This window comes from Hyposmocoma kahamanoa, unplaced genomic scaffold (genome assembly GCF_003589595.1).
Source record: "Hyposmocoma kahamanoa isolate Upper Pololo Valley unplaced genomic scaffold, ASM358959v1 146, whole genome shotgun sequence".
NCBI lineage: Eukaryota > Metazoa > Arthropoda > Insecta > Lepidoptera > Cosmopterigidae > Hyposmocoma > Hyposmocoma kahamanoa.
The window spans coordinates 469,718-497,230 of record NW_020653521.1 but is presented as its reverse complement, the minus strand read 5'-3'; the positions used below and the strand labels follow the sequence as shown (position 1 = coordinate 497,230).

At 38.7% G+C, this 27,513-nt stretch overlaps 1 protein-coding gene across 1 annotated transcript in view; it reads right to left on the bottom strand.

The window, feature by feature from the left end:
• LOC113240519 (GILT-like protein 1) overlaps positions 1-27,513 on the bottom strand; it is a 51,793-nt gene that overhangs the window by 10,876 nt on the left and 13,404 nt on the right. The window contains exon 2 of the mRNA XM_026477850.1: positions 4,106-4,195. Coding sequence (XP_026333635.1) covers positions 4,106-4,189 — 84 coding nt within the window. The 5' untranslated portion in view covers positions 4,190-4,195. The remainder of the gene's footprint in view (positions 1-4,105; positions 4,196-27,513) is intronic.

Below are 27,513 nucleotides of genomic sequence, written 5' to 3'. Positions count from 1 at the left end.
TTGCGATAAACATTCAACATATCCTGAAAGAACAAATGTTTCATTATAATTCGGTTTTCGGTGTAATGAAAATTCGTAAAAACGTTATTTCGGACAAAAAAAATGTTCGAGTTTGTAGTAGATTACCATGTATAATACTTTATATAGATAGATAGACATCATCAACGTTTCCCAACCCAATTGCGTCTGAGGCCCGACCGCCCTAGGACTTTTCAGTGCCCACTGGGGGGAAACTATGATCTGAATACATACTCGTACATACACTTCATGCCCTTGTCAAATTAAGATAGGCAGAGCCTTCGTCTGTACATATTTTCATATTTTTTAACGGACTTCAAAAAAAGGAGAACTCTACAGGACTCTATATTTTGTGTGTGTATTACGTGATAACTCCGACATTTGAGAATAGATTTCGATGATTTTTATTTTGTTGGAAAGTAGGTACCTCAGTATTGGTCCCATTTAAATTTGAAGAAAATATTCCACCTCTAAGGGTAGCAAATTAGGGGATGAATCCGGTTTATTAGATTTCGCACACTTTCCGTTAGCCCATTTTAACAAAACTTGGCACATAGATGTACTTCCTTTCGAACAAAAAAGAATAATCAAAATCTGTCCAAACAGCCGGAGTAATCACGTAACATAAACACAAAAACGTCCCTTTTTGAAGTCGGTAAAAAACAGTAAATACAAAATACTTGTATGTAAAAATCAATACGTACTATAAACTAACAGTTAATGTATATGAATTGGAAATGGCTGCATTCAAACAGACAGTAAAACTTTACTTTGAAAGTCACGCTTTTTAACCGACTTCAAAAAAGGAGGAGGAGGAGTCTCAATTCGACTGTATGTTCTTTTTTTTTTGTATGTACGTTACGCGATAACTCCGATATTTGTGAACCGATTTTCATGATTCTTTTTTTGTTGGAAAGGGTGTACTTCCATGGTGGTCCCATTTCATTTTGAAGGAAATCATCCACCCCGAAGGGTGGCTGTTCACGCATGAAGATTCATTTTTATAAATAGCGCCTAACTTTAATTTAGGAGCAATTACTTTAATGGTTGATTTTGCTATTTCTCCAATTCTAGGCGTTTTTCTCTCGATATACTTTGTGTAGTGAGAACTTATTTTTATTATCTCCAGTGTCAAGTCAAGTATAGTGGCGAACTAGGGGATATTTCAAAAAAACTTAGCAAATAGACTCAATTCCACGTTCTTTTCGGTCGGTTTTTTTTAGTACTCTGTACTGAGATTATTATAAAATCAACGATGTTATGGATTCAAATTTAAATGAGTATTTAGGAAATGAAACTATTTTTCCGGATTTAAATCGTGTATACCTATTTGTTTTTTCAAACAAACCAACGTTTCGGGCCCTTTACAGGTCCCATGGTCACGGTTGACTCAACTATGATGGGACCGGTAGAGGGCCCGAAATGTTGGTTTGCTTGAAAAAACAAATATACGCGATTTAAATCAGGAAAAATAGTTTTATTTTCTGTGTGTAACAATAGCGAAAACTTAAGAACTCGATATTTCCTGAATATTCATTTTCTTTAAAAAAATCATAATATTACCTGTATACATAATTTAAGTTTGTATTTGCTTTGTTTTGTTGTCTTGTGCGAGTAAATATTTTGAATTTGACTATTTTATTTATTTATTTTTATTTATTTATTTATTTATTTCAGGCAACTAGGACCCATAGATACACACCTTACAGACTAACATACATATAATATAACAATAATATAATAAAACAATAACAGAAATATTAAATAAATACCTTACGGACTAATCATAAATACAATATAACATGATAATATACATATAACACTATTTGTTTACACGTATGTACTTCGACGTGTGACGCAACGTGGGTGTCCGGTAGCCGTCCTCGGAAACGCCGGTATATGACACCCTTCGGCCAAAAGTCTCCTCTTAGAAGGTCGACAGGTGTTGAGTTGGTACTCGCACCACAAATGAATTAAAATTCACGTTGTGGCGCGACTCCAACCGCTCGACCCTCAGGTTTGCATTGGCCTTCACTCGCATGTACTCCACAATATCCGCAGACTTGGTGGAGTAATGAAGACGCGACACGTATAACAACGTCGTCGGTACCGCTGGACGCAATAAATGATTCGGGCCAGTCAGGGCGGTGCCACTAAGGTTTCGGCTGATGTTCTTCTTTTTCTTTTCCACCTTCCGAAAGCCGTCCTCGTCGCACTGATCAACTCGTCTCGGTGGTACTGACGACGCAGCTCCAGATACGAGTTTCTTTTTCAGTTTTCCCTTCATTGGTTGCCTGGGTTGTGGTTGTGGAGTACTGGGTCGGGCAGCGGCAACAGCTGCGTAATCACGTGAAGGGGTCGTCTCCGGCGGGGCGGGGTGCGGGGAAACGCGCGCGGCAACAGCGCCAGAGGTCGGTGACACATGCATGTCAGCCGACTTAAAACTGCTGAAAGAAGCATTTTGCGCCCCGCGACAAGTGTTCACGTTGCAGGCCTCAGGTGACCTACTTACCGAAGCCGCACTACTAAGTAATGCAACTTGGGCACGCAACTCACTGATGGTGTTGTCTGAGGCCTTCAACTTACACTGAAAATACGCAGCCGCGTTTTACACTTAGCTTTACCACCGGTTCCCTAACCGTGCAATTAAGTATCAATTATCTAAATTAGAAAATGAAACATATACTTACATAATCGCAATTAGCAAGTTGATTTTTAGAATTACGTTGAAGTATTTAGGCTTTCGCTGGAGTGAATTTAGTAACGGAAATAGAGCTCGAGTGTTGCGTGTTTTAACACAATTAACAATCTTTATGTAGATACAATTATATAATAGTTGGCATAAGTAGTAAATAACGTACAAATATACCGTTGTTCGCCAGCAAAGACAGCATATCTGTGTAGGTATATTACCAGACTCAATAAAATAATAAGCGAAGTGATCAGCTCTAGGTTATCATAGCATTTTATTTTCATTGGAATTACTTCATCAATTATATGTGCTGGGTATACGGAAGAATTTTGAAAATATCATGGGTAGAGTGCCCTATGAAAGAGTATTGCATATAGTGAATAAGAAATTAGAATAAAATAGACATTTATAGCAACGCCACAACACAAAGATACAAAAAAGTATTGAAACCATTGACATAAAAATAATTAATAGACAAAATAAAAAAGGAAGATTTTTCCACCCTTTGAGGTGGAATATGTTGTTTAAATGTCAATGGTAGTGGTCCCATTGAAATTTAAACAACTAAAGTACCTCTTTTCCAACAAAAAAAATCGGTTCACAAGAAACTGAGTGCCTCACTATTGGTCTCATTTAAGTTTGAAAAACAATATTCCGCCTCCAAGAGTGGCTAACTAGGTGACAGTTTCGCACACTTTCCGGTAACCGTTTGCAATAAAACTTGGCAAATAGATGTAATTACACGAACTTTTGAGGTCGGTTTTTTCTAATAGCAAAGTTATTGACGGAAGTGGTTTAAAAAATGAAGCGTTTCTTCTTTGTGTGTTTGGTTTGACTTTGCCATCGAGTATGTAATCAGAAATAGAGACGAAATAAGGGCCGTCCATCCCTGGCAACTAATCAGGCAAATAGGCCTTCAATCACTTTTAAATATCAACTCTTCTTTGCGCTGAAATCACAAATCAGAAAGCTGAAATAGTACAGCGCCAACAACTGACCTGTGTGTACATCTCCGTATATTCCAAAAATATTCTGTATTTATCATAATGAAGATAATATCTATAACAATGGGGCTGTCCCATATGGTGGTGTGGGAAAAACAGCCAAACATCTAATTACAAAACAAACGGAATCACATTTCATCGGTAATTAAATATTAAATATGTAATTTTTCAATATTCGTCCATTATAGCAAAACTCAAGTTAAACTGGCCGATTTGAAGTGAAACAATTGACGACACCCGTCAATTGTTTCGAATCCGGGCTGGCCAATCAGAGCGCAGTAACCGTATCACCCAATGGTATCACCGTAACGATTAGGCAGAATAATTTTCAAACAAATTAAATGACATTTCGTCTCTATTTCTGGTTATATACTCGATGAACTTTAATTACTTTATTGTCTTCTGCCCGCCGGCCACCCTTGGCCATTGCTCCGCAGAAAAGTGCCACCAGACAGGCTACCAGCATTGTCCTCATTTTGTTCTGTTGAAAAAGAAACATATAAATCGTTAGAACACGTAACCAGAATACATGAAATCAGGGTAAGGGACCTGGTGAAATTAGTAGCATTAGAACCCCTTGTGAAAGAGTTTGTCCAGGGAAGTACCCCTTGCCTGTTTCTGCCGCCAAGTAGTAACGTCAGCATTACTGTGTTCCGTTTATGAAGGGTAAGGGTGCTAGTGAAATTACAGGCACTTGGGACTTGTTAACTTATGTCTCAGGGTGACAGGCGCTGTGGCAGTGCCCCTTAGATCTTTGCGATTCAAAGCTCTGAGTGGCGCTGCAACTGTTATTGGTAGGCGTGTTGCGTGTTGGTAGTGTAACTGGGGCGTAGCTTAGGATGCGTAGCGAGAGGTACTTTTATGAATTTAAACTGGAATAATCTTCAAAACTTGGTTTATTGTATTCTTTCACATACTTTCGGCGTGGGATCACAATTTGATATGTCAAGATGCTCCATTTTTTTCTTACTTCCTTTTTTATAACACATTCTAATTACAAAACTATTCATTCAGCCAGTGATTCTACTCATAGAGTAGAGGCTAGACTACAGTAGTAACACCAGGCGCACAATTTGGTTTGCAATAAATTCATTGTTTCGGTGGCTGCGTGACTTGTGGCATCGTCTTGTTGAAACCACATGTTAGTGATATCCATATCATCAATAATAGGCCAAAATTGAGTTGTTAACATCTCTTGATAGCGTAATCCATTGACCGTAACCGCATTTACTGCCGAAAAAAATGGCCCAATGCCAACGGCACAAGTCACACAGCCACCGAAACAATTAATTTACTGCAAACGAAATTTCCCGATCTCATAATTTCACGAAATGGCCAGCTCGATCATCTGATTATTTTTTATGGGGTTATGTTATTCATCTCGTCACTTTGTATTATAAAAAAAACCTTTTTATGAAAAAAAAAAACCGACTCAAAAGTCTACTTGTGAAATTACATGTGCCAAGTTTTATTGACATCGATTAACGGAAAATGGGTGAAATCCAGTAAACCATATACATCTCCTAATTTGCCACCTTTAGAGGTGGAATGTTGTTTTCAAATATGAATCGAACCATAACAGACACACGTACCCTATATTTCCAATTTCCAATAATTAAGAACACCCTCCTTTTTGTCGACTTTTTGAAGGATTACCCCGATGTTCGTGAACCGATTTTGATGATTCATTTTGTTGAAAAGAGGGTACCTGTTTCTGAATCCGGTTTTGCGCATTTTCCTTTAACCGATTTCAATAAACTTGGAAAATAGATGTAAAAAATCCGATAAGCAAACCTTTGAAGTCGGTTTATTTTAATACAAAAGTTAAACATCATCATCATTCAGCCATACGACGCCCACTGCTGGGCATAGGCCTCCCCCAACGATCTCCACGACGATCGGTCCTGCGCTGTCCGCATTAGTTCTCCTACGGTTCCACATTTCTGATTCTATCACGAAGGGACATACCGAGCATCGCTCTATCTATTGTCCGCAGAGTGACCTTGAGCTTTCTTAAGAGGCCCATAGTGAGAACCAAATTATACAACTTTAAATCCATTTGATTTTCGAGCTAACAACGCCACATCATACCTCTTCTTGAGCCTGGCTTTTTAAAATTAAAATTAAGACACGTAGACTTATGTTGTATATGAAGCCAGTCCATATTTTTCACTTTGGACGTATAAACACAATGGCTGGGGTACGGAATATCATATTTGGCACCAAACAAAAGGCATATACGGCTTCCCAAAAAAATACTTTTCCGACTCACGTTGCATTGTGACTGCATGTTGAAAATATTGGGAAACTCGCATTTGTTGTGTACATTACAAAAGCCATAAGTATCTTATCTAGTAACCATAGCTTATATCTTACGTTGCAATTAAGCCTGAGAACGTTCCCACGTAAGTTATTGAATCGCGTTTGCAAAACCAACTGTAATTTCAACCTTGATGTCAACAACAACAGGACGAACAAGTCGTGCGCCTGGTGTTAGGCGACACGCCGGTTCATGGCAGTTGCAGTGCCACTGAGACCTTCAAATCACAAAGAGCTGAGGGACAGTGCCACTGCGCGTGTCACTTTGAGGCATAAAATCGCCTTACTTTCTCATACTCGTATCTTATAAAGAGTAATATTCAGAAGATGGCAAAACTATCCATTTATTTTAAATTTCTTATCAAGGCTTATCAAACTTATTAAGGCAAGGCTGTGACTATCATTTTTGCTCTCGATAATAGCAAAATAAAGCATTCTTCCACGATTTTTGACGTTTTGCGTGAGTTAATTGACATTAACAGGGAGCAGAGGAAAAATTCCTAATCTTCGATTTGATTTTCGAGGGGTATATCCACTTTAAAGTTAAAAATAAAAAATTGTATGAGTAACTACGCGATATATTCAAGCATAGACATTAATCAGTAACATAAAACAATAAAGTTTCCTCGATAGATAAAAATCACGAAATGACCTCTAATTTTCACATTTTTTCGATTCATCCTCGAAATGCTACAGGTTATTAGGACAAAAATTAGATAATTAATTATATTTATGCATGATCGAGAACTGTCACTACGGATTTTTTTGAATCCCTTTAGTTTTAGAGTTATTCCGCTAAAACGAATTTGGTACTTTTAATGCGCAAAATTCAACATCTCCTGTCGCATGTCACGCGAACTTCAGGCATATATTTGTTTCACAAATTTGGGCGGAGCCAATGTCAAAACTTTTTTGGCATGAGAGCTCTTAATATAAAGTACAAAGTGAAAATGGCGGGCTGAGCTCAAGTATGTGGAACGGCGCGTACTGTTGGCGCACGTGTTACAAAATAATAAAATAAATAAGTATATTTCTTACTGGATTGTACTTAATTATTATTTAATGACAGAGAAACCTTAATGGTGTAACATATTGAAGCAATGCTAACTTTAGAATGATGACATAGGCTTGTGGCATTATGATGATTACGCACTGTTACATAATGCAATATTAACTCGCTTTTAACATAGTACCTTAATATGGTGATTATGTTTAACCTGCTTTATAAAAATAAGTGGAATTCTACATGTCGTTGCGTTAGAGTGAAAATATTTACGTAGTATTAAACGCCTTATTTACGTAGTTTCTTTTTATCTTATCAAGTGACGGGACGAACAAGTCGTGCGCCTGATGGTAAGCTACACGCCTGTCGACAACAGTTGCAGTGTCATTCAGAGCTTTAAATAGCAAAGATCTGAGGGCACTGCCGCTGCGCCCGTCGCCCTGAGGCATAAGTTGACAAGTCCCATGTGCTTGTAATTTCACCAGCACCCTTACTAACCCTTCAAAACCAGAATACAGTAACGCTGACATTACTGCTTGGCGGCAGAAATAGGTAAACTGGTAGTGCTACCACTATGTTACTCCGACATTTGTTGTTTGTTGGAAAAGGGGTACCTCATTCAAATTTGAAGAAAATATTCCACCTCTAATGCATGTTCAAAGCCCTGCACTAGGGAAACCCTGTGTGCCATGGATGCCTGTAAGGTTGGCAAATTGGGAGATGAATTTAGTTTATTGGATTTATTCTACCTTCTACTAACTAAACGTTATTATACAACTTCTGCGTGCTTGGATGACAAAAATCCGTGGTAGTAACCCGTTTAGCTCATGGAGGTAGTCTCGATCTCTGATGTCTCTGATGTACAATATTAAATGTTATTTACAAAGAGCAACCCCTAGAGTTTCTTGCTTATTCTTTTCAGGGGAATCTGCCTTACGAATGAGCGGTAGAGTTTAACCATTGTGACGATTTCAAGTGTAATAATGCTTACCTATGAAATAAAGATTATTTTGAATTTTGAATTTGAATTAGAATTTTTCCGTAAACCGATTTCAATAAAACTTGGTAAATAGATGTAATTTCACAGACTTTTGAGGTAACAGTTTTCAAGTGTAATTTGCTTACCTATCAAATAAAGATGAATAATAAAATTGAATTGTAATAAGAACCTAAGAACACGATATATATCTACAAATGCAAAATAGAATACTAACATGTTTGTTAGAGATCACTACAGGTCCTTCATACCGTGTATCACTGTACTCCAATCGCGTAATAGAAAGTGACTATCGATGCAAGTTCTTAAGTGAAATCGTAAACAAAGCCGCTTTCCCGTACTTTAGCCACATATAATTATTGAATCATGTGTACTGCGCACGCTAATACAGGACCACCAACTTAGCGGTATAAGGGCAGAGAAGGCTAACGCGCCGTTTCACCAAATGTTGAATATTATAAAGACGACTTTAATGCCATAAAAACAAATGAAATGTTGACGACCCCGTGATCGAATGTCTTTATTTAACCGACTTCAAAAAAGGAGGACTTTTCTATTCGACTGTACGTTTTTTTTTGTATGTATGTTACGCGATAACTCCGACATTTGTGAACCGAATTTGTTGATTCTTTTTTTGTTACCTCAGACATTCAACATTCTATCTCTAAGGGTGGCAAACTAGGGGATGAATGACTTTTGAGGTCGGTTTTTTTAGTACTCTGTACTGTTTTTTATAACATTAAGTGACGGGGACGAACAAGTCGTGCGCCTGATGGTAAGCTACTACCTATCCATAACAGTTGCAGTGCCAATGATCTGAGGGGCACTGCCACTGCGCCTGTCACCCTGAAACATATGTTGACAAGTCCCACGTGTCTATAGTTTCACGGACACCCTAAAAATCTGGATCCAGTAATGCTCATATTACTACTTGTCGGCAGAAATAGGTAAGGTGGCAGTACTCTCTCACAAGGAGCTCTACTGTACACCGGGTTCAATTCCCGGCCAGGTCAATGTAGAAAAGTAACTAATCTATAAATTTTTTTTTTTTTATTTTGTATATTTCGATGTACAAAACAGTTTACATTCAGTGGTACATGTTTTGAGATACAGTTAATCCAACATTATTTTATTATACATTACGCCAACTGAATTGGACCTGTGGTTTCGTTTCTTTTATTTTCACAAAATTAGGTTTTTTGTATTTTTTTCGAAATTAGTTGTTTGTATCTTTTCACAAAATTCGGGGAACATAATATTAGTAAATAAATATGGCTCTTTACAGAAATAACAAAAAATTAACATAAATAAAATTGGCGTAGTCTTAACCGCCTCCGTGGCCGAACGGTGACTGCCACGCAGAGGTCCCAGGTTCGATTCCCGGGCCGGGAGAAATATTTGTATTACCTACATTTATTACTCTCGTGAGTTTGGGTGTAATTTGTGGTTGTCTATGTGTGTGTCCATGGCACCCGCGACACAGGGTTTCCCTAGTGCGGGGCTATGTTGAGTGTGTGCGTTATTATTATTATAATTGGAGGTATCGTTATGCGAAGTATGAAACATATTTGTTATAAATTAATCTCAACTTTTCCCTTTTTCAGTAATAAAAAAGGGGACAAGCTTAAAACTTGAAAATGTGAATAAATATATATATAATAGTAATTTATACTAATTACTACATAGTATAAATTACTATAGTAATTTGATAGTACTAATTACTACATAGTATAAATTACTATAGTAATTTGATAGTACTAATAAGAAGATCATTCGAAGTAATTGAGGAGATTGTTGTCTACAAAGATTGTTGTCGAAAACATCAAAGTGACCTCCTAATTTTGAGATTAGGATGATATTATAATATAATAAAGCACTAATTATTTACAAGTATGGATTGCGACGTGTGACGCAAGGCGGGTGTCCGGTAACCGGCCTGGGAAACGTCGGTACATGATACCCTTCGACCAAAATTCCACCTTCACAAAAGTCGATGGATGTTCAGTTGGTACTATACCACAAATTAATTAAAATTCACATTGTAGTGGGACACCAACAGCTCGCCTTCAGGGTAGCTTTATTTTTTAATACTCCATCACGGAAGCCAAAAATAATGGAAGTGCAATAAGTTTCGATTACTATCAGAACCGTTGTTGCCAAAATTTTAAACACTATGAAATCTTGATAATGGTTGGGCTTAGTTTCTAAATTAAAAAGATGTTGCAAGTTCTGGACTGTGAATGTAATTTAACGTTTACTCAGTTGGCATATCGTTGAAGGTTTAAAACCTGTTATTGCAATTAAATTTTTATTGAATTGATATTCAATTATTTTTACGTGAAATGGCTCCCACTAGTTTGTTATAATTATTAATACAAAGATCGAATACTCTGAAAAAAAGTCGTTGAAAAGCCAAATAAAGGTACGACGCAAGCACATACAATAATTTGTGAGGTCCGCTGGTTCGTTCCGTGGCTTAATTGGTATACAACGTCTGGCACGGTATGTTAGAAGACGTCGGTTCGAATCCGGCCGGATCGGAGGATTTTTCTCCGAGTATTCGATCTTTGTATTAATATCCATTATTGTAAGTTACAACATTTTAACTTCAAATTGAAATTTCATTTAATGACATTTTAATTTCAAATTAAATTTCATTTAATGTGCTGTCATCAAGCGTCAATAGCTGAATGACATTGACTTACAAATAAATGGACGACGGGTCTCATACAAAAACCACGAAAAAAATGTCCCAAGTCAACTTATTCGAAATTTAAATTGTAATGTCATCGCAGTATCGCGCTGTCAGTCGAACAAACGAAGACTAAAGCGGAGTTTGACGCTCTGTATACGATTTTAACGCCTTACAAGTTCGGACACTTTTTAGCGCGGACCCGACGTCCATATAATTGTAAGTCAATAGCTGAATGACTATGAGATGCCGAACAACTAAAAGTTTACCATATTATTGCAGCGGTATAAGGTTTTTCTTTTATTATAACAAAAAAACTATTACGATAAACAGAAAATAGAATTACAATTAACTTAAATAAGACTTAACAATGAGATGAAATACCACCATGGGTGCCAATTACAGCTTACATTTTGGGCTTCAAAGGACTGAGCTCAAATCTATGTAACTCCGCTTGCTGTTGGCATACGTGTCCCGCACTCTAAGCACGTCTACTGTATTTATTGTTTTATGTACTCCACAGTATCCATAGACTTTGTGGAGTAATGAAGCCGTGTCACGTATAATAACGCTGGACGCCATAGATGAGTTGGGTCGTATATATGTATAATCGCATTGTCGCATCGGGGCCGCGGAAGAAAAAAAACAATGGAAGTGCCGATTATTATCAGAACCAATGTCGCCAAAAGTCACACATTGTTGTGTTTCAAATTAATGAAACAATACAGAATCTTGATATTGATTGGTTGTGTTTCAAACTTAATAATGATTACAAACTAATGGAGTAATTTCACAATAATCTCAGTACCGAGCACTAAAAAAACTGACCTCAAAAGTACGTCTAATTACATATAATTACCATGTTTTATTGATATCGGTTACCGGGTAGTGCGCAAACCCGGATTCATCTCCTAGTTCGCCACTAAAATATAATAAAAATCGGTTCTCACTTCTCAAAGTATACTGAGAGAGAAAAACGCCTTGAATTGGAGTCTTGAATCATTTCCCATGTGTAACAATCGCGAAAACCTAAGAACTCGATACCTGTTATTACAAGTTACGACGTTTTGATATTATATTGAAATTTCAATAAATGTGCTACCACAGAGGGTAATGACGATGTATTGGAATTATTAATTTAGTTCTCCAAACAAGAAGCGACCATAAGCGATACTTTCGTTTCTTGTAACAAAAAAAAAATATTTCGATAAGCAAAAAAATTTAAAATTTAATTAAATTTTTATTCAATTATTTTTTGTGTAATTACTCCACTAGTTTGTTATAATTATTAATACAAAGATCGAACACTCAGAAAAAATTCCTTCGATCCGGTCGGATTCGAACCGACGTCTTCTTGCATACCGTGCCAGACGCTCTACGAACTAAGCCACGGAACGAACCAACGGACCTCACGAATTTTTCTATGTGCATGCGTCGTGTCTTTGTATTTGGTTTTTCAACGACTTTTTAGTCGTAGCGCCATCTATGAGAAATCTATGAAAGATTTATCACCCAGTTAGTACCTTTGAAATTTATTTAAATAAGACTCCGATGATATGAAATATCACCACGGGCAATATCTTTGGTGCGGCTATAATTTTTTGCACTTCCAAACAGCAATTTGCACGAAAGAATGACAACCCTATCACACAAAGCAAAAATGGCGGACTGATCTCAGATAGGTCTTTCAAGACCTATAATTAGCACGCGTCAGACGCTAACTAACCACGTCTACTGTATTTATTGTTCTGTGGTCGGGGCGGGGCCACAAGACTGGTGTACTTCCTTTTCTGTTTACCAAATTACACCAAACACATGATTATATTTCATTGTTACGGATACATTCAGTTGACTGTACAATTTGTTTTGTAAAAGTACACTATGTAATGATAGTAAATTGTAAGTAATGACCTCAAGTGACCCCTCAAAAGATGTCATTGACTCATCGCTTGTCATATTAAATGCCTATTTACTTGTCATAAACGATTTATGACATTTAACCAGTATAGTGCTAAAAAGTGCTAAATATATTATGAAATTACAGACCCCTGCGATCTTTGCGGTTTAATTCTCCGAGTGCCACTGTTATGAACAGATGCGTCGCTTACCACCAGGCGCACGAGTTGTTCGTTGTATTATAAAAAAAGGAAATTAAACCCACGCTGCTAAAAAGCAATTTTTATTCACTTTGACGTATCTTGAGTGAAAATTGTTGCAAATATTCATAAATAATTTTTCAACACATTTGCTCGTAACGGGCTTCTTATTGTATCGCTTTTAGGCTCATAAACCTAGCTATTGAACACGCGTTTGTAATTATATTACAAAACGTGTGTGTAATAAGTATAGGCTTAACCGGATTAAGATGTATCTCACAACAAGGCCTATGTATTAAAACTATGCATTCTTAAATTATCCGGGTTATGTCTTTGAAATTAACTTGGTCTATTAAAAAAACAGCTCTAACCTACATATTATAAGATTCAAATTACAATGACAGTAATCCCAAACAAACAGGGTCACAGTTTTTTTTTTATTTCTGTTTAATACGGTTGTGTAGTCTTACCTTACAAATAATATTTTTATTAATAAATTTATATTTCTTATTTGATGTGATAAATATAGAAAAACATACACAATATACACCTATAAAACTTTAATTGAATAAAATTACTTATTTTGGATAATATTTTACACGAATTTGAGTGAAATAAGGACATATTTATATTATTTCGCATTGGCTGTTTAGGAATTTCACCTAAGTCTCATTATTGCCGAAGCACCTGCGCGCGCATATCCGCGCCGCGGCGCCAGGCGCAGAAAAAATAACTCTGCGCGCCAATTTCCATTGATACGTTCGAAACATTTATATACGCTGTGTGTTAGATAATTACCTAGGTGTTTAAAATGTCCTGCTCAAGCACGGAAGAAAACATTTTGATGGATTTAACACCGCCCGAAATCCTCACAGAGGCACAAAACGCAAGTGACAGTTTATTACCTTCGAAATCCAGAGAAAAATACATGGCTGCATATGAAACTTTTAATTAATGCCAAATAAAGCTATTTTTCATTTCCATTTTACTCAAGTTTGTTTCATTTTCCTCGCAAATGTGTTGAAAAACGTCGTATGAAACACGTGTGCTTTGATCATTACACTCTCGGCTTTCTTATCGCGCTCGCCTGCGGCTCGCGCGAGTAATAACGCCTCGTGTGTAATGACCAACTTAGCACACTTGTATCATAATGTACTATTAAACGTGACGGGGTCGTTTATATTTAAACTTACAAAAATCAATAAATGAGCTGTGACGAAAATGAATTTAAATTCAAACAAAAATATGCTCCCAACTACCATTCGAGCAATGTTAGTCTACGTGATATTCAATTATTTTTTGTGAAATTACTTACAAAAATTTCCTTCGATCCGGCCGGATTCGAACCACCGTCTTACAGCAAACCGTGCCAGAGGCTATGCCAAGTAAAGCATGGATCTATGTATTTACCGCGTATTATACCGCGGGAGTTTCAAATTCGCTGCATCTAAGTGCTGGAATGATTTGCCTCCTCCAGTACGAAACTCAAAGTCATCTTATACTTTTAAAAGAAAGTGCAAGCTTTGGTTACTTTCGAGGCAAAGATCAGAAAGTAATTGGATGTAGTTTGTAATTATATTTATACGTGTGGGTGCTGTTCATCTCTACCTAAACCCCAAATTTGAGTATTTTTTAGTTGGAATATTTTATCTATCTCAGGTACTATAAGGACAATAGATTTATTATAACTTTAAGTGAGTATACATATATATATTTATTATTTTGTGATATCTTTTGGAGCTACTCGAGACGCGTCAGACAAATACTATGATTAAAATGTAGCGAGTTTCAAAAAAGTAGGGTCTGAAAAACAGCTTAAGCTGAGACTCTATCCTTTTTATCTACACAGTATCTATAAGTGACTTATTAAGTTAACTGCCTCCGTGGCTGAACGGTTACCATGCCGGACTGCCACGCAGAGGTCCCAGGTTCGATTCCCGGGCCGGGAGAAATAGTTGTATGGCCTACAATTATTCCTCTCGTGAGTTTGGGTGTAATTTGTGGTTGTTTATGTGTGTGTCCATGGCACCCGCGACACAGGGTTTCCCTAGTGCGGGGCTATGTTGAGTGTGTGGGTTATTTATTTAGAAGTGATGTTATTTACGACTAAATTGTTTTGTAAATGTAGATAAATAAAGTTCTTTATTATTATTATTATTTGCTTTTCAACGACTTTTAGCCGTAGCGCCATCTATGAGAAATCTATGAAAGTATTTGGCCATAGCGCTTAGTTAGCGTTAGTTTGCGTAGCGTCTGCCACGCTTTGCTAGCATACATACGTCGGTTCGAATCCGGCTGGATCGAAGGAATTTTTTCTAAGTGTTCGTTCTTCCAATAATTTAATTTATTTGTTTAGAAAACAAACAGAACGCAGCCTGCACCATAATAAATAACGCACACACTCAACATTGCCCCGCACTAGGGAAACCCTGTGTCGCGAGTGCCATGGACACGAGAGAAATAATTGTGGGCCATTCAACTATTTCTCCCGGCCCGGGAATCGAACCTGGGACCTCTGCGTGGCAGTCCGGCATGGTAACCGTTAGGCCACGGAGGCAGTTAAACCATGGGTTGCCAAATTCTCGATCTCAGATTGGCTAATTTTTACAAAGCCTGTTCCTGATGATCTTGTCGAGACCCGCACAACATCCGCATCCGCAAAAACTCTGCATCGATTCATGCGAATGATCTGCAGTTGCGGATGCTGACGTTTTCGGCATCCCTAGTACACATTCCACAATTCCAACAGACAAGGCGTACGTTTCGAGTGATATGAATAGCACACCTATGACGCTGGGTATCCAATGACATTGGTAGCTGACACTTGATCACCCTAGCTACAACACGATTATAGATGTTAACACAGCTAGTAAGTCATAATCCAGTTTTATATCTGTGGTTAATGGTTTCGTATTCGAATGATATCGTAGAGGTGGTGCAAATGGCAAAAGGCTCGTATCTGCGCCAAACCAAATTTTATAGGAGTCAAAACAAAGTGAAACAATCATCTAATCCATAGGTAAAATTTTTACGCTTGAAAAGTAATTTTTTAAGCTACTGCTCGTTCACTACTCTGACCTCCCTGAGAAGAACGAGCAAGAAACTCTGGGGATTGCTCTTTTCAAATAAACTTAAATGCTATGTAATACACTTTAAATCAAATTCGTGAGGAATGTAGAGCCATGTCGTCTTTCCATACATATTTATGTAACACGTAGTCTTCAATTTTGTAATATGACTTTTCAATTAAAATATTTTTAATGTAGTTTTTAAGCTTAGGAAATGATAATATAAAAACGTATACCTGCAGTTCCCCATAAAAGAATCGTTTACCTTATTTAAACGAAACAGTAGTACCATGAGTTTGGACTTAGTTCTAAGGGTAATATTATGAATATCTCTTTCTTAACGAAATTATGTATATTTTTTTTTTTTTTTTTTTTTTTTTATAAAATATAGGTGCGCATTTGACCTCCATCTCACCTGATGGAAAGTGACGATGAGGTCGACGATGGAGCATGCACACCTAAATAATGCCTATTCACTCTCGCCTTGAAAAGGTCCAAGTTATAACGTTCAGGGAACAAGTCTGCAGGCAGGGAATTCCACTCCATAGCCGTTCGCCATATAAATGTGGAAGCGTAACGCTTCGTGCGAATCTTTGGAATATCCACAACATAGGGGTGGAACCCAAGCCTACGCCTAGTCCCCCGGTGATGGAAAGGGGAAGGCGGAATTAAATCATGTAATTCCATCGCACACTCTCCGTGATATATCCTGTAAAATACCGATAAGCAGGCAACTTTACGGCGGTGTTCAAGGCTCTGCAGCTTCGCCTCCACTAATTCCGAGTCACCTATAAGCCTCTTGGCACGGTTGTCAATTGAATCCAAAGTGGCCAGTTGATATGTCGCAGAGCCATCCCAAAGGTGGCAGCAGTACTCCATGCACGATCGGACTTGTGCTTGGTACAGCTGGAGCAACTGTCCCGGTGTAAAGTACCGCCTCACCCTGGAAAGGATCCCAAGCTTCCTTGCTGCATTTTTGGCCGTGGATTCAATGTATCTGCCGAAGTTCAAATTGGACGACAGGTCCATTCCAAGTAGCTGGAGACAATCGGCTATCGGTATGGATATATCACGAAAAGTCGGAGTCAGCTCAAAGGGACTCCGTTTTGTGGAGAATAGACACGCCTGCGTTTTGGTAGCGTTAAATTTGACAAGATTGGCATTGCCCCAATCGGAGACTGCCTGGAGTGTCAAATCTAAACGGCTAACCATGGACTCTCGACAAGACTGGATTTCCTCTCCACTGACCCTTGCATTGGTCAAGTACCTATCTACAACTGTGCTGTCATCAGCATACGCAAAGGTACCTGGAATTAACATATCATTGATATGCAGCAGAAAGAGAGTTGCAGACAGTACGGAACCCTGAGGAACTCCGGCATCTATCGCCATATGTTCGGAAGAGTAGCCTTCTAAGACCACTCGAATCGAACGTTCGCTCAAGAAATCCGAGATCCAATTGCAAAGGTCAGTGGGAAGCCCATAAGAGGGAAGCTTGCTTAAAAGGCTTGCGTGCCAGACCCTGTCAAAGGCTTTAGAAATGTCCAAAGACACTGCAAGTGCTTCGCCTTGCTTTTCTATAGCCTCGCTCCATATGTGACAGGCATACACAAGAAGATCCCCAGTAGATCGCCCTCGTCGGAATCCGTACTGGCGATCACTGAGGAGATCGTTGTCTTCAAGGTACGATAGGAGACGGTTGTTGAGTACACGTTCCATAGTCTTGCAGAGTATGGAAGTGACTGAGATAGGTCTATAGTTGACAGGGTCAGCTCTGCTTCCCTTTTTTGGTACAGGTTGCACGTTTGCAAGCTTCCACGACCTGGGAACTACACCAGTCTCAAGTGAGAGGCGGTACAGGCGTGTGAGAACAGGAGACAACTCAGGTGCACAGTTACGCAGGACTATTGCTGGAATTCCATCTGGCCCGCTAGCTTTATTCACGTCTAGATTTCGCAGAGTTCTAAGTACCTCTTTTTGGCGTATGCGAACTGGCGCCATAGTGCAGCCAGCCTGAGGTAAAGTAGGTGGTAGGGTCCCTGCGGCATCTAGACGCGAATTTTCTGCAAAGAGTGAGGCAAAGAGATTCGCCTTCTCTTCCGCAGTATGAGCCAGCGAACCATCCGGCCTCAGCAGAGGTGGCAAAGATGGGCGACAAAAGTTCGATTCGACCGCTTTGGCCAGGGACCAAAAGGATTTGCTGCCTGCTGGATAAGAGGCAAGCTTGGCTCCTATGCGGCGCACATGGTCGAACTTGGCCCTACGTAACATGCTTTTGCACTTCTTGGCGGCCTTATTAAAAGCTTTCTTCATGTTCTGAGTACTCGGAGTTTTGCGTAGTCGAGCATCTGCCCAAGCTTGGTACGCGGACTGTTTACGTGCTTCAGCACAACTACAATTAGCGTTAAACCATGGACGAGCTTGGGGTCCATTGGGTACATCAGAGTATGGAATGTAATACTCCATACCCAAACGCAAGACCTCGACTACAGCATCAGCACAGCTCGACGAGTCTCCTGAAGTAAAGCACGCCTGCCAGGGATATGACGCAAAGAAATGGCGCATTTCGTCCCAATCTGCTAACTTGTATCGCCACACCCGTCTCATACCACTAGGGCCCTGATCGGGTGGGGAGTATACGGATACAGTTTTCACCAGACAATGGTCGGAAGTACCCAGTGGGGCCTCCACAACCACAGAGTATCGGTCCGGATCAGTTGTCAGCAGAAGGTCCAAGCAATTAGCCGTATGGGATTCAACATCTGGTATCCTAGTGGCGCCACTGACAAGCTGGGATAAGCTTAGCGTTAACGCAAGTTTACGCGTCTCTCTCCCAGCGTGATCGGTCTTCTGGTATGGGAACAACCATTCTTGATGGTGTGCATTAAAGTCCCCCAGAATGACTAGTTGCGCCGCTGGGTACCTATGCTGAATCTCATCAGACGTCTCACTTAGATATTGGAACAGCTTGGTCGTCTCCTGATCTCCACTGTGCGATCGGTAAACACAGCAGTACACTATTTGTGTAACTCCTGTGTCAACCAGAAGCCATAAAATTGAAAAACTCGGTGCCTCAAGGTTCTTGAGACGCTTGACACAGATGTCATCGCGAACGTACACACAGACTCCGGCACGAGGTACGAACCTGTGCTCCAGAGTATACCCGGGGTAGCTGAGGTACGCTGCGTCAGTCGGACATCTGATCTGCGTCTCTGTGAGGAACAGCAGCAGCGGTTTGTCGGTTTCAAGGTGGTAGTGGACCGAATCGAGATTTGAGTGCAGACCTCGGATGTTAGTGAGGTGCACTTTTAGTGGGAGGACGTGCAACCGCTGTGTATACTTTTTTCCATTTTTAAAGTTTTTCATTCTGTTTTGGAGAAGTGAATAGGCAGGAGGAAGGCAGTTGAACGAGGCACTGCGTCGTGTTCAACCAAGCAGCAGACTCATACTGCCACACGAGGTTACAATCGGCTTGGAGACCGCGGGGACGCCCGAACCCCCCCGGAGATGGCCACCTGGTCCTCCCTTCCGGTCGCCAACCGGCAAGGTGGAGCATTCCGGGATTTTTCGTTGGGTGGCGGGGCAGCCTTTCACGGGTGGCTTTCCCGCTACTTGGGCCCCCAACTTCCCACGGTCGGCCAGCGGTGCACCGTGCTTCGGATCCCGCTAGCCTCCAGAACCGAGTGCTCAGTGTGGCAGTACAAGCAGCTACAACTCGCCGTCAGACGCAATGCAACTGTTCAGACCCGACCTCCAAATGGCAACTCCCGAACACGAGTCGGAACACGGTAAAAACCATTTGGCGACTCGACTGCGTCGGGAGGGTGGTGACTAGCCACGGCCGAAGCCTACCACCAGTAGTTATTGCTCTTTAGCACCACCCAGGGGTCACTTGTAGGGTCTCAAGGGTAAACCTACGGAAGCGAGCAACATCAACCCCCAATATATCGAGTTCTTAGGTTTTCGCGATTGTTACACATAGGAAATGAAACTATTTTTTCCGGATTTAAATCGCGTGTATTTGTCAGTCAACCGTGACCATGGGACCTGTAAAGGGCCCGAAACGTCAGTTTGTTTGAAAAAACAAATATACGCGATTTAAATCCGGAAAAATAGTTTCATTTCCTATGCAAAACATTTATTTGCCAAGTTTTTGCGGTTAACAGAAAGTGGGTGGAATCCAACAAACTGGATTCCATCTCTAGAGGTGTCAGACAGGGATGCGTAGCGACACCTTGGCTCTTCAATTTGTTTATGGACAACTGCATGAAGGAGCTGCGTGAGAGTGACTATGGAGTGAAAATGGGTAAGTCCAGCATCAAATGTCTCGTATACGCTGACGACCAAGTGATACTTGCGCCGTCGGAGGGCGAGTTGCAAAAAATGCTGGATATTATGAATGAGTCGTTTAGAAAGAGAGGTACGAAGATTCATGCAGAGAAGACGAAAGTGATGGTTTTTTAAAGAAACGAGATCGTGACGGCATGTAAGATTAAAATACAAGGTACGAATGTTGCTCAAGTGAATGAGTTTGTGTATTTGGGTCATTGACTTACAAATAAATGGACGACGGGTGTAATACAAAAACCACGAAAAAAATGTCCCAAGTCAACCTATTTAAACGTAGTGACATGTCAAGGAATATGAAAAAGCTAAAACGTTGAATTTAAATTGTAATGTCATCGCAGTACTGTCTAATTTTGCTTGCTTCGCTGTCAGTCGAACAAACGAAGACTAAAGCGTGAATGACGCTCTGTATACGATTTTAACGCCCAATAAGTTCGGATACTTTTTAGCGCGGACCCGACGTCCATATAATTGTAAGTCAATGATCTGGGTAGTGTGTTTACAAGAGATGGAAAGTTTGATGAAGACTTTGAAAGAAGGCTACGACAGGGAAACGGAGTAAATGGAGCCATAAATGGTCTAATGGGGGCAACATCTTATCCAAAAAACCATAGCACAGTAGTGAGAGTTAGGTGTGGGAGAAGAAGCATGAAAGTAGAATTAATGCAGTGGAAATGAGATCGTTGAGGAAAATTCGTGAAACGTGAAAGATGTGACTTGAAAGAGGATGTGGAGACTGGAATAGAGAAAGGAATGTTGAGGTGGTTTGGGCATGTAGAGCGGATGGATGTAAGAAGAATTACCAAACAGGTTTATGAAGCGATGTGGATGGAAGGTTTTAAGAGGACGTCCGAGAAGGATTTATATTGATCAGATCAGTGATGTCCACAAAAAGGCTGGGATCCGAAGGGACAAGAATAAAAGAAGTTGTATGAAAAGGGTAGTTGATGTATGTGAGCCTCTAAAGATGTGTCAGGATAGAGCAAAGTGGCGTTCCGTGGTCTCTGCCTACCCCTCCTGTGGGACCAGGGCGTGAGCTTATGTATGTCATTCATTTAAAACATACAGTTTACTTGAGAACCTCCTCCTGTTTTTAAATCGGTTAACAAATTGATGTACACGTATAGAACCAATTAGTTAACGTTATTCTCAAAATACGTGAATGGGTTTATCTATGGCCTTCGATTCACACAATACATCGGCATTGGCTATGGTTAAATTTAGATTGTCTACGCTTGTTCACAGTATTATAGCGTCAATATTAATTTGATTCTTGCATGATGCTTACGTCACCTAATAAACGGTGAGTTTTTAACCGACTACTAATGTTACTCTTTGTTTTAAATATATATTTGTACATATTTATCATTTACAATATTTATTTCATAGCAGCAATACAGCTCCTTGTGGAAGAGTTCGTCCAGGGAAGTACTGCCACCTTGCCTATTTCTGTCGCCAAGCAATAATGTCCAGTTTAGAAGGGCAAGGGTGCTGGTGAAATTGCAGGCACATGGGACTTTCCAACTTAGCAGGCGCAGCCTCAGATCTTTGCTATTTAAAGCTCTGAGTGGCACTGCAACTGTTATGGACAGGCGTGTAGCTAACCATCAGGCGCACGACTTATAAGTCTCGTCACTTGATATAAAAAAAATTAAATTCAAAATACGAGGAGTGGCTGAAAAGTTATCTCATAAGACTATTTTCGATACAACCTATGGTCATACCGAATAACAGTGAGTGTTGAATCAATCGCTCTGGAAAAAATATATAATAAAATTGAGGTTATACACTGATTAGTATACGGTGTGAAAACACGTTTCCTAAAAATTTTCACGATAGAAAAAAACACAAATTTGCCTCGAAATTTAACAAAAAAACCGCTGTATTCAATAGGTACTTTAATATATCAAAGATTTTTTTGACCGCCTTCAAAAAAGGAGGAGGTTCTCAATTCGACTGTCAGTTCTTTTTTTTTGTATGTATATTACGCGATAACTACGGTGTTTGTGAACCGATTTTCATGATTCTTTTTTTGTTGGAAAGGGGGTACTTCCATAGTGGTCCCATTTCATTTTGAAGAAAATCATCCACCTCGAAGGGTGGCTGTTCACGCATTAAGATTCATTTTCATAAATAGCGCCTAACATTAATTTAGGAGCAATTACTTTAATGGTTGATTTTGCTATTTCTCTAATTCGAGGCGTTTTTCTCTCCATATACTTTGAGTAGTGAGAACCGATTTTTATTATCTCCAGTGTCAAATCCTGTATAGTGGCGAACTAGGGGATATTTCAATAAAACTTAGCTTATAGACGTAATTCCACGTACTTTTGAGGTCGGTTTTTTTAGTACTCTGTACTGAGATTATTTTATATCATATAAACTAAATAGAACACGTATAGTATACGATATGCATTTTTGAAATGGCTTTAATTTTATTGTAAAAAATATTATTTCTGAAATAAAGCTTGTGTCCCTGCAGCTCCACCCGCGGAGTAGAACCGGAAAAACTTGAATTCGACTCCTAAATATAATACAAGTTACTACCGTGCCGCTTCCATTGTTTGTTCTTTTTTCAAAATTAGTCACACTCTTTTGTTTATTATTTTTCTCTTTGCAAGGTCAAAATGGCGGGAGAAAAAAGCAAAATGTCTAAAAATGTACAACCTTAGAATAATAACGCATAGAATGATAGTTTCATATCAAACGAACTGTCACAAGTGAGGCAAAAACCAAATTCATGTAGGCTAGTTTTAGTAGTAGGTTAATTTTCGGTTTTAGTGAATATTTATATAAAAATACAAGTTGAAACGCGTTACTTCCTTGTGGAATGTGATGTTAGTATCTATTTTATGTTTGTCTGACGTATTTTTACACTCATTTACCGCACATTTCGTCATTTTTAGCTAAAATTCTTGATCTGTTCGCGGTGCAAGTTGACCTTGAGCACTGAAGGCCCGCCCGCTCGTGTAGGCCCATTGGGCGCGCTTCAATTTGCCTCACTTAGCGTGTGCGGACTAGGTTTCTATGCGTTATTATTCTAAGTGTACAAGAAGTTTTTTTAACACACTTGTACTTTTCTAACAAATAAGTGTATACAGATAAGTGCTCTGATTTGTGACTGAAAAATGATTGGCTTAGTTGGTATAGCGTCTGGCACGGTATGCTAGAAGATGTCGGTTCGAATCCGGCCGGATCGAAGAATTTTTTTCTGAGTGAAATTTTTTCGATCTTTGTATTAATAATTATAACAATACATTACTTTTTATTCTTTATAAGTTCCACTTCTCAGCACGGGTCTAGAGATACCCATTGTCGGTTTCGTGACGACGTTTTCCTTCACCCAAACATTCACAAATGTAACCTATTTAGAAATGAAAGTTATGACTACATAGTCATAACAGTCGGTTACATAACCGACTTCAAAAAAAGGAGGAGGTTCTCAATTCGACTGTTTGTTTTTCTTTTTTTTTGTATGTATGTTACGCGATAACTCCGGTTTGTTGGAAAGAGGGTACCGCCATAGTGGTCCCATTTAATTTTGAAGAAAATCATCCACCTCTAAGGGTGGCTGTTCACGCATGAAGATTCATTTTTATAAATAGCGCCTAAATTTTATTACAAGCAGCAATTATTTTAATGGTTGATTTTGCTATTCTCCTATTCGAGGCGTTTTTCTCTCTCGATATACTTTGAGAAGTGAGAACCGATTTTTATTATATTTTAGTGGCGAACTAGGGGATGGATCCGGGTTTGCGCACTACCCGGTAACCGATTTCAATAAGACATTGTAATTATATGTAATTCCACGTACTTTTGAGGTCGGTTTTTTAGTACTGAGATTATTTAAGGAATCGAACGACCAACTTGTCACTTTGGGAGGCAACGGTCAAGTCTGCTACTGCACTTATTATTTTTTAATTATTATCGTAAGCTTATTTTGTTACCGATGTGGTAGCCTAATGGATTGACCTATCGCCTCTCTAGCAGAGGGTTATGGGTTTGAATTCGGGTTTGCAACTTTAATTTTTGGAAATGTATAATAATATGCATTATAGGCCCGCGTAGGTACTATAGTTCAAGCACTCTCATTGTGAGAAGATTCCTGTGCACAGCAGTGGTATTTATTATGGCTAAGGATACTCATATAATAATAATAATATTAATAATACAATCAGGATGTTGCGAGAGGCCATTGAAATTAAAAAACATCCTAATTTCAAGATGGTTTCTCCGTACCACCAGTTTGGGATCCAGTATTTCCTCTGATGAAAAATCCCAAACGGACATAAGACTGCAGTACTAATTAATATGTTTTAATTTATTCTAATTTCCGTTATTAATTAATAATAAATTTAAGTTAATAAAAATTCATATTGTTACAATAAAATAATTTGTAAAAGATAATGTAGCGGAAATAGAAATAGAAACCATTTATTGTAATGTTATGTAATGTAACCATTTATTGAAATTGGAATGTTTCTTTGTAAAATTAAAAATAAGGTATTTAATTAATAACTTTTTAACTGCGCGAATAAAATAGGGTGGTTTGCTTTAATATTAAACATAACTGGTTGATGACTGTACCACCTCAGTCAACCGTGACCATGGGACCTGTAAAGGGCCAGAAATGCTGGTTTGTTTGAAAAACAAATATATGTTTATTTCATAAATAAGTATTATAGGTTAAAATAATCACTTACCCTTAAAATTAATTTACAAATTTTTATAATTAATAATCTCATCAATAACGTCGCAAAATAAAAATGTCGTAACTTCAAAATTGTCTATTTGACACCAAAACTTCAATGAACGCCTTGTCACACACTAAATGTTTATAATCACTTGATAGTTACGCAAAACAGACAGCAAAATTATGGTTATATTTAAGTAGTTACAGTCAACATCAAAAGTGAGTAAACTTATCTTACTTATTAGGTAAAAAGAACCTTAATAACCATTGTATGTAACAATGTTTACAATTTTAAATTTTTTTATGACACAAAGTGACAGGACGAACAAGTCACGCACCTGTGTGGTAAGCGACACGCCTGTCCATTGCAGTCGCAAAGATCTTAGAGGACTGCCACTGTGCCCGTCACCCTGAGACATAAGTTGATAAGTCCCATGTGATTTCACCAGCGCGCTTACCCTTAAAAACTGGAAGACAATAATCTTCACATTACTGCTTGGTGGCAGAAATAGGTAAGGTAGCAGTACTTCTACTTAGTGATCGATCATAGATGAAATTTTGGGAAACTCTGTGTCGCGGGCGCCATGGACACACATACTGCTGTCGTGAGCTGAAAGGGCGCATGTGATATTTAAAAAGTTGTTTTTTTTTATTACATCAAGTGACGGGACCAACAAGTCGTGCGCCTGATGGTAAGCTATACGCCTGGCCACTACGCCCGTCACCCTGAGACATAAATTGATAAGTCCCATGTGCCTGTACTGTAATTTCACCAGCACCCTTACTCTGCAAAACCGGAACACAGTAATTAGTCAAAGTCAAAGTCAAAGATTATTTATTCCATAGGTAAAATAAATTTACACTTGAAAACGTCACATTTAAGCTACTGCTCGTTCACTACGCTGACCTCCCTGAGAAGAACGAGCAAGAAACTCTAGGGATTGCTCTTTTCAAATAAACTTAAATGCTATGGAATACACTTGGAATCAAATTTGTGTGGATTCTGGAGCCATGTCGTCTTTCCATACATCTTTATCTAACACGTAGTCTTCAATTTTGTAATATGATTTTTCGATCAAAATATTTTTAATGTAGTTTTTAAACTTAGGAAATGATAAACTTAATATATGCTCCGGAATCTTATTGTAAAAACGTATACAGTTCCCCATAAAAGAGTTGTTTACCTTGGTTAAACGAAATCGTGGTGCCATGAGTTTGGACTTAGCTCTAAGGTTAATATTATGGATATCTTCTTTCTTATTGAAATTATGTATATTTTTACGGGCATATAAAATATTTGAGTAAATGTACTGCGATGCCACAGTCATGATACCAGTCTCCTTAAACTTTTCTCTGAGAGATACCCGAGAGCCTAGACGGTACACAGAACGAATCGCTCGTTTTTGCAATACAAATATTGCAAAAACGAAATATATAAATTGCTGACATTACTGCTTGGCTACTGCCACCTTACCTATTTCTGCCGCCAAGATTGTTCGTCCAGGGTTAGTACTCTACCCTGGACGAAGTCTACTGCTGTGATTAGTAAAAGAAGTGTCATTATTTTTGAAAAGTTGATATTTTTTTATTTGATTTCTTTAAACATTATTTTCTCGGCTTTTTGAGTTTTTGTCACATCTCTTTCAACTACCGGCGGCGGCATACTCAAGCACGATTACACCACTAACTCACGAGAGAAATAAATGTAGGCCGTATAAATCTGTGGCTCTACTAGTGAAAACGGGTACAAGTCAAAAACGCTAACACTACAAGGCGGCCCGAAAAACAGTAAAAGTTTAACATGATATTAAGCGTTAAGCGCTTTTCGCGTTTCCTTGTAAAGTTCGCTTTTTTTACTTGTATCCCTTTTCACTAGGGCCACAGAAATAATTCTTCCGGCCCGGAAATGGTAACAGCTGTTTATCATATGAAAGTCGTAAAAATAACACGAAGTACAAGACACAAATTAAAGGGTCCGCTTAAGATCAGCGCCACAGTCTTTACTCGACTGTGATATAAGCTGAGTGGATCCATTTACATACGTCACAGCCGCGCACATGATATTTATTCAAATTGCAATAAATGGTTTCTATTTCTATTTGTTAATTGAGTAGATTTAAAATTGGATTATGTTTGCTTCGTTGTTTTTTCTTATTTTATTTTTTGTTTTGCTTTTGCTTTGTCTTTTTTTATTTCTCTCTGTATATTTTGCTTTTCTATAAAGAATTCTATTCTATAAGTGAATTTTTATACATCTATTTAAAAATAAAACCGATTAATTTTGTTCTTAACATTTTCAAACCTCTCTTCTAAAAAGTCGTTATTTTGTAGATGTAACTTTATTACACCAACGGTGCGATTTAAAATTTGTTATTGTGCTGTGTTTGTTAGTTTTTTGTTGTGTTAACTATGCTACCGGTCAATTATAGTAAGTGTATTTTTAACGAGGGACTAAAACGACCCTATTTTTTCCCGGGGGTAGTTAGCGAGGGTGTCCATTACTCCGAGGGGTTTAGATATTGGCTTTAAGTCTTGGGGTAAAAACTTAACTTTTCACTTCAACTACAACAAGATTACGAACCAA